The sequence below is a fragment of the Acartia tonsa genome, chromosome 2 (assembly GCF_053477335.1).
Source record: "Acartia tonsa isolate MP-2025a chromosome 2, ASM5347733v1, whole genome shotgun sequence".
Classification (NCBI taxonomy): Eukaryota; Metazoa; Arthropoda; class Copepoda; order Calanoida; family Acartiidae; genus Acartia; species Acartia tonsa.
Window position 1 is genome coordinate 55,785,178 of NC_137261.1, and position 17,458 is coordinate 55,802,635.

At 32.0% G+C, this 17,458-nt stretch overlaps 1 protein-coding gene across 1 annotated transcript in view; it reads left to right on the forward strand.

Moving 5' to 3' along the window:
• The window catches only part of LOC145312191 (bestrophin-4-like), a 49,346-nt gene that overhangs the window by 16,579 nt on the left and 15,309 nt on the right, over positions 1-17,458 (forward strand). Inside the window, exons 5-15 of the mRNA XM_080151387.1 lie at positions 993-1,076; positions 4,359-4,421; positions 6,093-6,213; positions 8,307-8,442; positions 8,884-8,930; positions 10,999-11,060; positions 12,113-12,182; positions 13,424-13,492; positions 14,189-14,233; positions 16,537-16,622; positions 17,100-17,184. Coding sequence (XP_080007513.1) covers positions 993-1,076; positions 4,359-4,421; positions 6,093-6,213; positions 8,307-8,442; positions 8,884-8,930; positions 10,999-11,060; positions 12,113-12,182; positions 13,424-13,492; positions 14,189-14,233; positions 16,537-16,622; positions 17,100-17,184 — 868 coding nt within the window. The remainder of the gene's footprint in view (positions 1-992; positions 1,077-4,358; positions 4,422-6,092; positions 6,214-8,306; positions 8,443-8,883; positions 8,931-10,998; positions 11,061-12,112; positions 12,183-13,423; positions 13,493-14,188; positions 14,234-16,536; positions 16,623-17,099; positions 17,185-17,458) is intronic.

Here is a 17,458-nt window from a genome sequence, read left to right on the forward strand (position 1 = left end):
CCGGAACCTTGGCTCAACACGAAGTGCATCCGCTCGTCGTCGGTGAGTTGATAGGTTCGATTATATTTCCGGCACAGCGTCATAACAAAAGAGGGTAAAAATAGGCTTTACTGCTGCTATATAGTTATAGTAGGGGGAATGCCATATCCTAAAAAAAGGCGCAACTCATCACCATGCACAGTTAGGAGTTCTCAACCAAAGGTCATGCATTCAAAGGGTTGGTTGTCTGTTAGTTGCTACTTAACCTAATATACTTGGTTGATAGAGGATCGCATCCCATTTCAAGCGGATGATGCTCAGGATTCTCTAGATGATCACTTGAAAATCAAAAGAGATGCCCGCTGTTGCGAGGCAAGATACTTTTTATTAGTTTTTTTAACATATCTCATTTGAACCATAACAAAATTTTTATGCTTATTTAAGGTTGCCCTGCATGGATAAAACCCCTACGAATAGGACTTCTTAAAGTTAGGGCCCCCGCAATGAATGGAAATGAGTTAAACCACTAAATTAACATTTTCTCTGATTAATTGAGGCCCATCTACTAAAGATTACTTTTATTTTTTTGTTAGCTTGCTATTGTATATATTTACCCTTGCTAGGTTTTATATTTATATCAATACACAGAAAAAAAATAACACAGGATAAAAACAATTTATTTGCAATATGTAAGGAAAATGCAAATATTTATCTTTTTGTTTTTAATTTTATTATTTTTTGGAATTCTTTTAATAGCTTTAATGACTAACAGATCATGTAAATTAAATACTGGCTGCTTCTTGGTATAGGTAATCTTCACAAAATAGCTTTATATCTGTAGATTAAGTTTAGTGGTTGAAACGTTTGGGCACTCAACTAAATGCACCAACGCCAACGAATAAAAAAACGATGTTATTATAAAACTTTGGGGACTAGTTTAATTAACAACCCATTTCCCCTTCCCTCCATGACTTATAACTCTGAATTAACCATATGTATGTAGAAAATTTTAGGTGGTGGTCTCAGTTTGAGAATATCCCGTGGCCAGATCCAATCTGTATGTTTGTATCCACTTCTATCACTGGAGATGATGAGAGGTAGGACTATCTATCTATATATATATCTATCTATATATCTATCTATCTATCTATCTATCTATCTATCTATCTATCTATCTATCTATCTATCTATCTATCTATCTATCTATCTATCTATCTATCTATCTATCTATCTATCTATCTATCTATCTATCTATCTATCTATCTATCTATCTATCTATCTATCTATCTATCTATCTATCTATCTATCTATCTATCTATCTATCTATCTATCTATCTATCTATCTATCTATCTATCTATCTATCTATCTATCTATCTATCTATCTATCTATCTATCTATCTATCTATCTATCTATCTATCTATCTATCTATCTATCTATCTATCTATCTATCTATCTATCTATCTATCTATCTATCTATCTATCTATCTATCTATCTATCTATCTATCTATCTATCTATCTATCTATCTATCTATCTATCTATCTATCTATCTATCTATCTATCTATCTATCTATCTATCTATCTATCTATCTATCTATCTATCTATCTATCTATCTATCTATCTATCTATCTATCTATCTATCTATCTATCTATCTATCTATCTATCTATCTATCTATCTATCTATCTATCTATCTATCTATCTATCTATCTATCTATCTATCTATCTATCTATCTATCTATCTATCTATCTATCTATCTATCTATCTATCTATCTATCTATCTATCTATCTATCTATCTATCTATCTATCTATCTATCTATCTATCTATCTATCTATCTATCTATCTATCTATCTATCTATCTATCTATCTATCTATCTATCTATCTATCTATCTATCTATCTATCTATCTATCTATCTATCTATCTATCTATCTATCTATCTATCTATCTATCTATCTATCTATCTATCTATCTATCTATCTATCTATCTATCTATCTATCTATCTATCTATCTATCTATCTATCTATCTATCTATCTATCTATCTATCTATCTATCTATCTATCTATCTATCTATCTATCTATCTATCTATCTATCTATCTATCTATCTATCTATCTATCTATCTATCTATCTATCTATCTATCTATCTATCTATCTATCTATCTATCTATCTATCTATCTATCTATCTATCTATCTATCTATCTATCTATCTATCTATCTATCTATCTATCTATCTATCTATCTATCTATCTATCTATCTATCTATCTATCTATCTATCTATCTATCTATCTATCTATCTATCTATCTATCTATCTATCTATCTATCTATCTATCTATCTATCTATCTATCTATACATACATACATACATACATAAATACATAAGTAAAGATGTATATAAATTTTTATCTTGTTAAGTTGCTACACAGGGAGTAAATGTAATTATGCTCGCTATCAGGGATCTTTAGGGATAAGACTATGGACGATTACTTGATATAGATTCAACTCCTTGTGTAGATTACAATTATTAGTTGCAAAGGTTTGACGCTTTTAGCTTGTAACAACCATCAGGATTCAAAATTTTTCAAGTGAGCAAATGAGAGAATGTGGATCTAAAACTTTGGGTATCAGTTTAATTTACAGCCCATCGTCCACTGCCTTCCTGGCTTGCTGTTATACTTCTTTCATACAAATATGTAACTACTATCTTTGAATAATTCAAGACATTTTGAAGTTAAATGGCAGTAATCGTAGCTGCTATTAGTGTTTATAGAAAATGACGTCAAACAGTACAAATAACCAATGATAGGCCAGTATATATTTTACAATTAGTCAATTGCAATGTACTGGATCATAATTGGATCCATTCATTTACAAGCAGTTTCGCAGTAATTTTGACCAACACAAAATAAAAGAGAACCACAAAATTATTTTATATTGGGAAATTTTAAAAAGTTTTAAAAGATATTGGTAGATAGCCCAAGTGTTAAAGGTTAAACAGGGAGGGAGGGGACATTTGGCTGTTTATTAGGCTTAGCAACTTTGGGGACTTTCATTGCACTTTGATTGGCTTGTTCATTAAGTTGAGTATCCAAACGTACTAACCACTAATTATAATCTACAGAAGGAATTATATTGTGTATCATCATTGGGGTTATTTGCCATTGTCTTATCCCTTAAATTGTCGGCCATTGTCTAATCCCTTAAGATCCCTTGGTCTTTAATTAATTCAAGAGAGATGTGATGTTTTTTTTCATTATATAATCGTAATTTTCAGATAATTGAATAATGACATGTACATTTTATTTCTACTTTATTATGTTTTATTTATTAATATTATATAAATGTAATGTGGGTCATGTTAAAGAAACAAACTTATGTCAATTTTTATGAAAAGTTATAGGGGTGAGTAAGGTTTCTAAGGTGTCTAAATAGTATTTAAGTGTGTTTCAAAAGACTTTTTAAAAGCTAAGCTTTTCTATAATTAGGGTAGGTCCGTACGTCCGTCCGTACGTCCGTCCGTCCGAGATAGATAGCTTTTATTCGTTAATTTAGGCATGTTAGAATAGTCCTATCGATTTCAAACTTTGCATGATGATTTCTGTAGTAGTTAGGTACGATTTAGAAAGCGTAGCAACTCTATAATCATTACCATAATGTCCGCATGTCCATTTTAAACATGTTGATTTTTCTACTTTTTTAGCAACAAATTTTTATGAGATCTAATTATCCGATTGATCTGATTTTTGGTATATTGATTCCTGGGACAACAAAGAACAATATTATAAGCGAAGCAACTCTGTAATCAAGTCCAAAAATGTAAGTATGTCCATAAACATTATCCTGTATCAAGCAGTTTTTCAACAAATTTACTTACAATTTTGCTTCAACTCTTATACTTTTATATTCTAATTATTCAGTTTAGACACTATACAAGTGTTAATGTCCGTTTGTCCTACCGTTTCAGTGGTTTGCTTTTATGGATGTTGTCATCCTTGTTAGATATTATTAGATATTACATGAGTTATTCTATTAACGTTCGTTAGTCTCTCTGATTTATAGAGCTTCACTCCAATAAATGTATAAGTATAGATATATAATCCAACTAATTTTCTGAAAGTATTGCGGACTTTTTTGGTCTGCTAGCATATTGCTTTCTGCTTTTTTTTGTATCGACTTGGCTGTGTTAAATATTTTTGACTCTATTGGCTGATATTCCAAGAGCCAATTTAAATTTGGCACAGGGTCCACGGGGCCGGGTGGGGACATAAAGTTAATCAACCCCTTCCCCCTCTATTGTTTTAATTTGATTTCATTTCTATAGATGTTTTTATTATCATTTTGTGTTGCAGTTAAAAATCTAAAATTTTTTTAGAGGCAGGTTAATGAGGAGAACCATTGCTAGATACCTCAATATTGCATTCGTACAAACTTTGAGGTCAGTATTGTTCATTTCTAGTAGCAAATTGTCATCGTCATAGGAATCGTCATGAAAAAATTCTGATATTAGAACTTCAAGTAGAACAATATAGTGAACTTTTTAATACACAGTGTAGTGCTACAAAGCGTTCATAATGTACCTGCTTCAGTAATCATTAGCGAAGCTACTCTATGATCAACTTTGTTTGTTAGTCTATCAATCTGTAGGGCTTCAGGGAGAAGTATATAAAATTTTCTTGGCTAATATTTAAGTTAGATTGCTAATACCTATTACCATCCAGTCTACAACTTACTTGTTCCGTTGACCATGCAATATAATTCATATACATATGTATGTATATAATATTTACGAAGTTTTATTTATGTCTTTTGGCGTTAAGATCTATTGAATCTATTGGGTTGTCAATTCGGAAGAGCTTCACATAGTCCTGGAATGGTTTGGGGATGTTTTTTATACATTGTTTGTATTTTTTTTTGCATCTTAAATTACAAAGTTTTAGATGAAGGTACACAGCTACTAAAAAAACTCACTATAAAACTATTTTTCAATGCTATTTCAATAGATATAGAATATACGTCGATTTTATGTCAGAGGAAAAATTGTCGTCAATTTAAGTTGCTAACATGGACATAATTTATTGGTCAGTTTATTCAACTTGTAGGAGAGGAGGAGATGGGGGTAAATGGAGTGGATGTGGGATATCGTTATTTTAGCAAGCCACAAATTACATTTTATTAGAGTACATGATAATCTGGTGTAAGATCCAAGTGATAATAAATCTATTGATATTTCAACAGATCTATAGTATAGATGTATATACAGACAACTATCTCCCTTCCTATTTCAAGGACCCTTTTTGTCTACTTCTAAATTATTTCCTGCTACTTGGTTGTGTTAATATATAAACACCACACCATTGCAGGTTGATTTTCAATGACCCAATAGAAAGGTTGCACAAGGTTGATGCGATGGGGAGATACAGTTTTTTTTCCCTTTCCCCCTCTAGTGTTTTACTTATAAAATACTCTTTTCCGGAACCAGCTTTACAGGCAAGCTTTCCTTGTAACAGTTGATAGCTTACATGCCTTCTTGGAATCTGGATCACTTTTAGGCCCGACAATAATCATGTCATCATGATTTACAAAATACAACAATAGTAATAATTAATAAAAATATTTTATTTGTAAACATATTGTCAATTTGATCTCATGTAATAAATATTTTAGTATCCTTATACTAAAGTAACAGGATGTCTGTGTGTCGTGTATCTGTGTGTCTGTACCGAAGGATCTCGCTAACCGCTGAACCGACCGGGTTCTCCTTAACAGGGTAGCTTCTCATAGGTCCCGGGAAGGTTTACAACTATTTTTTTGGGGGGTTGGGCATCCCCAACCCCCCCAAAAAATGAAAAATCCCCCCCCTCAAAAAAATTTTTTTTTTAACTAAAATTAAAAATAAAAGGGGAGGCATCCCCCCCCCCCAAAAAAAAAAAATTTCGCCCCCCCCCCCAAAATTTTTCTTTTAAAATTTAAAATAAGAAATTGGGTTATTAAGTTTGACTCTCTTCTCCTCAAGTGCCCCCTAGAGGCCTCTAGGGGCGTAGCCGCTAGTTTAGTATATAGTATTTAGTATTTAGTACTCTTATTTATTATTATTTGTATTCCGCAGGATGATAAGCATACCCGTGAAGAAAAGATTTCCGACAATGCAGCACATGGTCGATGCCGGGCTTCTCATTGATAATGAAATGGAAATTATTGAGAAGATTGACGCCAGATACCTCCAGGTAGTAGTACAATACCATATCATAACAAGAATAATAACATCCATAAACGCCAGGTATCTAAATACTTACAGGCATAAGTACATTACCACATCACAAAAAAAACGATAATACAGGGGGCACCATAGATCTGTTTTTAACGCACTTAGTTACGGTGGTGAGATTTTGAGTTCAAACCCAATCATGTTCTTATATCACAACATGTTGTCTCATATTCTCCTATAAATTCACGCAACCTTCCCCTGTAAAGTGTGGTAAAAGAGAGATTTTTAGGTATTTTGGATGCCTAATAATCATATGTATTATACCAACCACATCTGTCTTGAAGTGTAAATGGAAAACAAAAGTTTTAGACATTTATATCAAGATTTAATCCTGAAATTTTCAAAATATTCTAAGGAGGGTTTTTGAGAAAATTAGATTTAAAAATTTCAAGTTCAAATTTCATCCCCTAGGGTTTACAGCATAATCATGACAAGAAAAGCAAAGATTATCTATTTAAAATTTTGAACAACTTTGCTTTTATGAAGTCTTTCAAAAAAATCTCTCTATATATGATTTATGTAAGGCTGAATTTCCGTGACCTTAGCAAAGCAACTGAAAAAATGGCCATTAATTAACTCCCTTCAGGAGTGGTTTTATGAAGAACTTTATAAAATCAAACTTGTTCAATATTTTAAATAAATAATCTTAGCTTTTCTTGTCATGATTATGCGGTAACTCATAGGGGTTGAATATTGAACTTGAAATTTTCAAATCTAATTTTCTCCAAAAACCCTCGTTAGAAAATTTTGAAAATTTCAGGATTTAATCATGATATAAATGTCTAAAACTTTTATTTTCTTATTATAGGGCAGACATTTTTTGTTTACCATTTAAACTTCAGGACAGATGTGCAACACATCCATTAATCAGGAATGCAGTGACATGACATTGAAAGATAAATTTATTTTTCTTAAATTTTGATTTATTAAATTCTTAATTTGGTAGGAATTTCGTAAGAGAATGTGTAGATTAATTGGAGCTTTGCCTAAAAGTGTCTCTTAAGCCCTGAAACCCCCTCTCTATTATTTTTTTAATTAGAAAGGAGTAGTTTTTTTCCCTTTACCGAACACAAGTGGGCGGAGCACGCAGTAACTAATAGAACCTAACTTAACAAACAAAAAAACGAAAAAATAATCCTTCCCTCTTTTTAAAAGCGAAGCTTTTCTATAATTAGGATCGGTCCGTCCGTACGTCTGTAACGGATAGCGTTTTACGTTAATTTAATGGTGATTCCTTTAGTAGTTAGGTACGATTTAGAAAGCGTAGCAACTCTATATTTATTACCAGAATGTCCGTACGTCCATTTTAAACATGTTGATTTTTTTACTTTTTTAACAACAAATTTTTATGTGATCTAATTATCCAATTGATCTGATTTTTGGTATATTGATTCCTGGGACAACAAACTATAGTGTTATAAGCGAAGCAACTTTAAAATCAAGTCCTAGAAATGTAAGTATGTCCATAGACATTATCCTGTATCAAGCAGTTTTTCAACAAATTTACTTACAATTTTGCCTCGACTCTTACACATTAACATTCGGATTATTCAGTTCTGACACTATACAAAAGTTAATGTCCATTTGTCCTACCGTTTCAGTGCTTTATTTTTATGGATGTTGTCATCCTTGTTTATATTAGAAAGAGGTAGTTTTTCCTTTACCTAACACAAGTGGGCGGAGATCGGAGTAACTAATATAACCTAACTTAACAAACAAAAAACAAACAAAAACTAATCCTCCCCTCTTTTTTTATCAATCTATTTCAAAATTTTGAGTTTGGTACTCTGAACGACTAGGCACTCACAGTTATGGAATCTTGACCACAAAGACTTTTTTATCCAATCTTGACAAGTGAGGTATTTTTCTTGCAAATATGATTTCTGCGGATTTTCTAATTTACATAGGCGTTTTCTATGTATATTCCTCTTTCCAAAAATACCTTACTTGTCAAGATTGGATAAAAAAATCTTTGTGGTCGAGATTCTATAACTGTGCACTTAGAGCGAAATCGACAATATAATAAACACACCTAAAACTTTGCTATACTTTCAGCAATGTAAATTTTGGATTAGCCTGGTGTGGGCCGGGGCCATCATCACCAAGGCCAAGAAGGAGGGGAGGATCACAGATGAGATCACGGCTAAGATGATTATTGATGAAATTAATAAGTACAGCACTAAGTGTTCAAGTAAGTATGAACTAAGTTTAAATGTAAAATGAAAGTAATATTTGGCAAAATATGGTGAAAATTAGATATTCTTTGAATATAATAAAGCAACAGGATCTCTATCTGTTTATCTGTCTGAGTGTTTCGAAGGATCTTGCTAACCCCTATACCGATATGGTTCTCCTTTACTGTGACGCTTTGCATAGATCCTGGGAAGGTTTATAGTTATTTTTGGGGAGGGTACCCAAGATAAATTAACCCCCAAAAAACAAAAAAAAACATATCTAACCCCATCTACTGACGAAAAAATGTTTTTGGTTAAAAGCTGATTTTAACATAAATTAAAAAAAAAATATGTTACGTTCCTCTAGAGGCCTCTACTGGCGTAGCCGCTAGACCTTATAGAAAAGTAACATGATAAAAAAAGGTTTTTGATTTGACTTAATGTACTTTTTATTCTAGATCTTTTAAACTACGACTGGGTTTCCGTACCTTTAGTCTATACTCAGGTAAGATTTTTCATCTAAAAAATCAGAATTTTGTGATGTCATAAAAATTAGGATTTTCTTTCCCAATTCTCCTATCATCTCCCTCATTTTTATGACGTCACATGGCTGATTTTTGAGACACTTTGTCCACCTACGATTTTTTATTAAACCCAGATTTATCAAGGATGATAGCATCCATAAAAGTAAAGCTCTATAACGATACAACAAACGAACATCAACATTATACATTAATTGGCAAAATATAAATTTAATATCTAACTGTTACAGGAAATCATAATGCGAATCGAACATGGCTCGGTAAATGCGAGTAAGCCGCGACAAAGCCTCAAATTAAAACCCGTTTGAATGCTTTAGAAAAAAAAGATTGCCATATTTGGGTCAGGTTTTTTTTAAATTTCAAAAGGTTGATTTCCCTTAGTCATACAGACGGCTAAAGCGCAGCTGCCATAAAAATCTATAGGACAATTTTAACATACCTAAATTACTATAGGAGCTAAATGTTACTGACATACATTTATTCAACTGTCTATTTATTGTTGTAAGTTTGTTTCCAGCTTATATAATTGACATCCTCTCCATTTGCCCCCAAATATCCTTTTATATTAATTTCGCTTGTTGGTTATACCTTATTCCTGGGTTGTTACACTTGCTGTGTGGTAGTGCGAATGGGGCGCTTGTCCAAAATCTGGGATATGGAGATAGTTATTCTATGAGTACTACTTAAATCCTACTTTTACTGCAATACACATAGACATTCTCAAAGTCGGTTTGTCAGTGAAGAATGCTTTTCCTTTTATTCCCACAAGTATAATACGAATTTGGTTGAACCCGTGGCAGTCCAACAAATACCCACGCACGGTATTATATTGCTTTAAACTAAGAATAAATGGCTGGTTATGATGTTCGATCTATATAATATAAGTATATCAAATATAAATTAAGTGTATTTACATTACAAGTGAATCAATTAAGTATGAAAGAATACAGGATAGGAGATAATAAACATAAGTAGTGTAGGACAGGAGATTGCCTTAAGTCCAAAGCATCTAATTGTGCATAGTGTTAGGCCTCTAACATAAGACCTATGCACAATTCATGCCAAGTACTAAGAAACCTAAATTTAAACTACAATGCATGCTAAATTAACTGTCTGTATGTTAAGCTTATGACGTAAATGTAGCAGTGGCTTTAGGTATACTTAGTTTACATAATTGTTACATGGTTATTTTACCAATAGATACAAAGTTCAATATAAACATATAACATTAGTTAATCACATATAGATTACCATAGATAGGCCAGTATTACTCATATATGGAAATATATTGATAATAATAGGCCTAAAAGTGCATTAAAATTGCCTAAGGGATGACCATTTTAGCTGTGTCTTATGCCCTGAAGCGCGAGCAATAATTACACTAAACTGTCAATCAAAATTGAAGTAATATCTCTTTGGTATAAATTTATGATGAAACTTATAGTAAAATAAGATTAATGTAGAAGCGAAGCTTTTCTTTAAAAGTATTGGTCTGTACGTTCAAAGTATTTTGAAACATAGATCTCGCATCTCCATGTGTATACCTTTTTAATCTCTAAACTATCTATATATCCATATGTATATATGTATATCTCTCTATCTATACATCCATCTATCTATCTATCTATATCTTTGTTTGTAAGGTTGTTACGCTAGCTGTGTATACATTTTTCATCTCTCAACTATCTATATATCCATATGTATATATGTATATCTCTCTATCTATACATCCATCTATTCATCTACCTATAGATATCTCTGTTGTAAGGTTGTTACGCTAGCTGTGTATACCTTATTCATCTCCTAACTTTTTTATCCATCTATCTATCTATAAATACTGTATATATCTCTAAACATACATCCATCTATCTACCTATCTATATCTTTGTTGTAAGGTTGTTATGCTTTTTGTGTATACCTTTTTCGTCTCTCAACTATCTATCTATCCATCTATATATCCATCTATCTATATATGTATATCTCTCTATCTATACATCTATCTATCTATCTATCTATATCTTTGTATGTAAGGTTGTAACGCTAGCTGTGTATACCTTCTTCATCTCATCACTTCTAGGCAGACAGTTTCTTAGGTAAGTTGTGTCAAAATATTTTTTTGTTGGAAGGTGGGGATGGCGATTTTTTGTATAGGGAGTGTTGAAAATAGCTTAAAACATCGCTGTGGCAGTAGATGTATTGGATTGCACAAACTAGAAGTGTCCAAACTTATCCATCACTACTATTATCCTAAATCATTTGATGTGTACATCAATTTATTGTCCATTGTTATACTCCTCAAGATTTATGTTGAAAAAGGCGTCAGTCTTAAATAGAATCTTTCATCGACCCACTTCTAAAAAAAATAACAAAAGACTTCTACATATTTAGTTTCTGATTTTCGGGGATAGTGCATTGAGAAATATTTTTCAGCAGTTAAATACATTTTTTGTAAAAAATTATTGGTAATAAATTAGCAATGAAGAAAATAATTGTAATTTGAAAATAAAGTTTGTTACTGGTGTAAAATTATTTTTTTTTCTTTCAGATGCATTGTCCTCGATCCTTGAAGTTTTTTCTAAAATAAAAGAATATAGATTTATTTTCTATTGAATATAAATATGTGTCTTTTGACAATGATTGGCGCTTTTACATAAAGGGTGAGCACTAGCCTCCCCTCCCACTTTCCTATTAGTGAGCTTTTTTGTATGTTGCGAGTGATCTCGCTAACTGCTCAACCAATATGGTTTTCCGTTACAGCGAAGCTTCTACGGGCCCTGAGCTGGTTTTATTTTATAGATAAGTCTCTGTATGGTTTTAGTATATTTTTCTGACTTTCCATGTGCCTTCGAATGTAGAGGGGCGCAGCCGCTAGTTTTCAAATAAAGTAACAACAAGGGGGGTGGGTAGGTTTTTGTTTGTTAGTTTATTGTTTTGGTAAAGTTAGAATATATTATATTTAGTACTAATTAGCCCCATAGGGTTAGTGCATAGCAGGTATAGGCCCCACAGGGAAAAAAACTAACCTTATTTTCTTTTATTTAAAAAATTAAGAAGTGGGGGGGGGGAAGGGGGGTTGGTGTTTAGTGCTCCACCGGCACTTTGCATGAAAGCACCGAATGGTTGAATATGGATTTTTTTGTTCCAGGAATGAACCAGATATGTACATACCAGTTTTCACATTCTTACAGTTTTTCTTCTACATGGGCTGGCTTAAGGTAAGTGAGCATGAATCTAAAGGGATAAGACAATGGACGATAAATTGATGTACATACCCAATGATGATACACAAAATTATCCCTTCAATAGATTAAAGATATTGGTTAACACGTTTGAACACTCAACTTAATGATCCAACCAATCAAAATTCACTAAAGTCCTCAAAGTTGTTTGGCCAACGAATAAGAAAACGTTATTAAAAGACTTTAGGGACTAGTGTAATAAACTGCCCATTGTCCCCTCCCTCTCGGGTAATTAAGCCTAGCCATTTTTCCATGGAGGGAGGGGAGGGTAAATACAAGTCCCCAATGTTTTAAAATAACTTTTTTTATTTTTTGTCTTAACAACCTTGTGGACTTGTTTTTGAGTGATTGGTTCATTATGTTGGATGTTCAAACGTTTCATCCACAAAAGGGGTAATTTTGTGTATTAGAATTGAAGATGTAAATCAATTTAACGGCCATTGTCTTATCCTTTCAAACCTTGGTAAATTGTACAAGTCCTCTATTTTTTATATAGATATTCTTTCATTTCTTGACTAAAGACTTTGGAAATTTTAATTAGATTTTTATTGGGTTAAACAAACTTACAGTGTTAAAATTTTTTAATGTTCCCCATAGAAAGGGTATTTTTGTTTGTAAAAATCGGAGATGTGCAGCAATTTATCGTATTTTGTATTATCCCGTAAGATCCATGCCTTATAACTAAGGTATTATCAGAAAAGTTATACCTATTAGATTTAAAAATGAATTGTATAACATTGGGTGAAGATAGGAGGAGTTAATTAATATTTTTAAAAAGATTAATTGTATTCAATTAAGCCATTTTAAAAAATATATGAAATTAAATCTTTTAGAAAAAGTTGCCATAATTGACAACAACAAAAAAAGTTTCGTGATTATGGATGAAAATTCTTTAAAAATATAAACGCTCCAATTTTTACAACCGGTAGAAATACATAAATATCTCTGCCAAAAATACGATCCTACTTACAGCAAAAATATCTTAAAATCATAGATGTAAATTTAGTTAAACTTGTATATTTGACAATGTGGGATGTATTTTTGCCACTATACCAAATACAAGTGTGAAATAAGTAAAAGCAATTATTTGGCAGCATACCTCCAAAATTAAGCAAATTACTGTCGGATTAATATATCAACCACTTAAAACAATATGTAAAAAAAATCTGCTAACATTAGTAAAAATGTTTTGAAATGTTAACGTTCTAATTGTTAAGGTTGCTGAAGCTCTGATTAATCCCTTTGGCGAGGATGATGATGACTTTGAAATGAATTCAATCATTGACAGGAACAAAAATAAATAAAATAAGAGAAAATCTTTACTGAGGGCTTTATAACCACATTATCTTATTAGCTGGCTCAAATTTTGGGTATATTTATCGAATTTTGTTTGGTTCCTAATATAATATTACAAAACTTATCAACTAGTAACTTTAAATAACTGAGGGGGTAATTTTGTTTTTGGATATGTGTATCAATTTATCGCCCATTGTCCTATCTCGTAAGATCCTAGATGATTCTTGACCACATTCTTCTATTCAAAAATAGGACTTCAACATTCAAAAAAGCGAAGCCAAATAAATCTGATGAGATAATAGCTATTTCTCGCATCGTATTATAAACAGCTTTACGCGGATATAAAATGTACAATTATAAGATTAAAACTGGTTTTAATCGTATGATTGTACATTTTTATATTCGTAGAAAACTGAACATAATACGATGAGCTATAAATTATTTTTTCATATGTATGAGAACCGGTTCTAATCCACTGGATGTTAATCGGTTTTGGATGAATACGAGGTATGATCATAGTCAGGACACTTAATGGGATATTGGTTATTCTTAAAATTTAAGACTCCCAAGTTTAAAAAAAAATAATGGTATAGTCTGACAATCGAGCTTCACTTTTATGGATGTTGTTATTCTTGGTAACATTATCAACGTATTCATAAAAAGATACTTATTTTTGTTTTATAACTAGAAACCTTCAAGTATCCTACCTAATTGTAGACGAAATGCACGAGGTAAGTAAGAAATAATAAGTTATGTAGCTACTATATATATAAACTAGCGGCTACGCCCCTAGAGGCCTCTAGTGGGCTTTTAATGTTCTTTTTTTATTTTAAATATTTAATTAGAGAAATAATTGGTTTATGTTTCGTTCAAGTCTCTTTTTTGGGGAGGGGTAATATTTTTCTAGGGGTGATTTCTCTTGGGAGGGTGGTGGTACCCTCCCCCCAAAAAGTTATAAACCTTCCCAGGACCTATGAGAATCTACCCTGTAAAGGAGAACCCGATCGGTTCAGCGGTTAGCGAGATCCTTCGGTACAGACACACAGACAAACAGACAAACATCCTGTTACTTTAGTATAAGGATTTGTCTGCTTGTCCTTTGCAGATAGTCAAAATTTCAGGTGCGCTTCGCACAACCCCCTGGGAAAGCACATCACAAGTTTATAATAAGTGATCAAGTACCTAAATGTCATACTTCAAAAATAATTAATTTAAAAAATATTTAAAATTATTTTTTTGTTTTAAGAGAAAAAGCTAAATTTTGGTTTCCAACCAATGATTTTTTTATTCCTTAATTTTCATTATGCAGGTTGTTTAAAGAGAAATGAGTTTTAAATAAATAATTATGCATAGAAAAAAACACAATTATACAAAATGCTTTATATATTTGGAAAACCAGTTCTGGGAAATTTATGTTTCAATACCTAGAAATGATTATTTAAACAAATTATGCATTAAAAACCTAAAGGCCTTTTTTTTTAAAGATTTATAGACCATTACCAATTTAAACGTTATGCAAAAATGCAAATATTTTTACGATTTTTACTAATATTATTACTGCGTGGCTTGTGTTAATAATAGAAAAAATGTTATGCATACCGTTAGAGTCGTAATAAACTCTAGTTTTTGGAATTTGTGTTATTTTTGTAGTTTAGGATCTGTGTTGAAAAATGTGATAAAAAGGTTAAAAGGTTTTCTCGTATTCATTCGAATCCGGTGGATAGGAACCGGTTCTCGTCCATACGAAAAAACTATGTCTAGCATCGTATTATATCCAGTTTTCTACGAATATAGAAATGTACAATCATAAGATTAAAACCAGTTTTTTTAGCTGGTGCCTCCGGCACCACGGGGCTAAAAAAAACTAGTTTTAATCTTATAATTGTACATTCTATATCCGCGGAAAGCCGTTTATAATACGATACGAGAAATAACTATGTAATTTGGAACATTTTCCCACGTAGCTCCTATACTATCAGTAGCACAGGAATGGTTCTTATATATGAAAAAAAACTATGAGCTTATGTCCATTCTAATCCAAACTAGATCCAAGTTTTTATTTAAAAAAGTAAACCTTAAATAAAAACGTGCCCTGGCAATACATTCAAGTTGATTGAACTTTTCATCTTTGTCTTTTTTTATCAAAACCAAAGAGAGAAAAAATCAATTAATTAACAACAAAAAAAACCTTTGAAAGTATGATTTTAGAGATTCTTTCTGTTTAATTTTTTAACAAGCTTTATTTTCATTATTCTCTAACAATAACTAAAGGAATTAGTTTACCATTATTCATTTATAGAAGTCCTACAAATCTACATAAAAAATTAAATTGTCTTAGTAATCCCTATACCATAAACTAGCGGCTACGTCCCTAATGACCTCTAGGGGCACTTGAGGGTGGAAAGAGGGGGAGAGAAGAAGCCGACCCCCCCCCCCACTTTCAATTTTAGTTTTAATAGAAAAGTAAAAAAAGGGGCGATTTCACTTGAGAGGGTTGTGGTGCTCTCACCCAAACAATTAAAACCCTTCCTTGGACCTATGAGAAGTTAAATTGTAAAGGAGAACAATATCGTTTCAGCGGTTAGAGAGATCCTTCCGTACAGACAGACACCCAGACATCCTGTTATTTTATTATAAAGATGATATGACTTTACAGGAATGAGTTTACCCGTTTAGAAACTAACTATAGAACTTCTATGGTTTTACATTAATGCTAAATCGTCTTAAGAATTCCCAGTACATGAGTAAAATAAATAGAAATATTAGTAATAATTCTAAGCTTGATTAAACAAGGATGACAACTTCAATAGGCAGCGAAGTTAATTCAAAGGGAGCTTTATTTTAATAAGAAATTTAATTAAAAAAACAACCTTTATGATATTTAATAATTAAAGCATATTAATGCACATACAAGGTTTCATGATTTTTTTTTATTTACAGATTATTTAACTTTACCATAATATATGCCAATTTACTCTTCTTCTTTTTCATTCAAAATATTTTCAATTAGTTCATGGTAATTTTTTTTCTTTAGGAGCATCCACAGCTGTTTAGAGATCAATACTGGGACGATGTAGTTCCTGATGAGCTGCCTTATACAGCTGCAGCTGAACAATTCAGGTAGAAAATATCAGCTGTTTCTGATCAGCAGACTTTTACAGCTGTGCTTATGCCATTCAGGTTGAAGTATCAGCTTTCATAATGTAAGAAACAACAGCTGTTTACAAATCAACTAGGATAATATAGTTCCTAGTCAGCTGGCCTTTACATTTGAAGATGAACAATTCAGGTATAAAATATCAGTTGTTCCTGATCAGCTGACTTTAACAGCTGTGCCTATGCCATGCAATAATAGCTGGTTTGAGACTAATACTGGGATAGTGTAGTTCCTTTTATGCTTAACAATTAAGATATACTGTTTAGCTGCCAATGAAGGATGTAGCTGAACAACTCAGATATAAAATATTTAGATATCAATACTGAGATATTGTAGTTCCTGATAAGTTATGGAACATCAGCTGTCACTAATCAGCTGATATAAACAGATGTGCCCAGGAAATTCTGATCAGCTGACTTGTACATACATTATTATTTTAGGGCGGAACCATACCAAGGATCAGCATTTGAAGTTGAATTAACTGAAAAAGAAAGTGAATTTGTTCCACTAGAAACAATACAAGAGGTAAATATCATTTAGGTGTCTCAAGGGAAAAGACAGAGTACAAAAAAAATTCACGTACATCCCCGATAATGATTGACAAAATTACCACTTCTGTAGATAAAAACTATTAATGGTATAGTTTGGATACAAAAGGTTTACACAGTTAGCTCGCAACGCGCGAAATAATCTTATTTTATGCGTCTTTCAGCCAGGCGCTCTATGTTTATGGTCGAACTCGAATCTTGGCTGTTCCAGATTAATTGTGTGTCTTCATATGCCATTTATAATGTGTTTG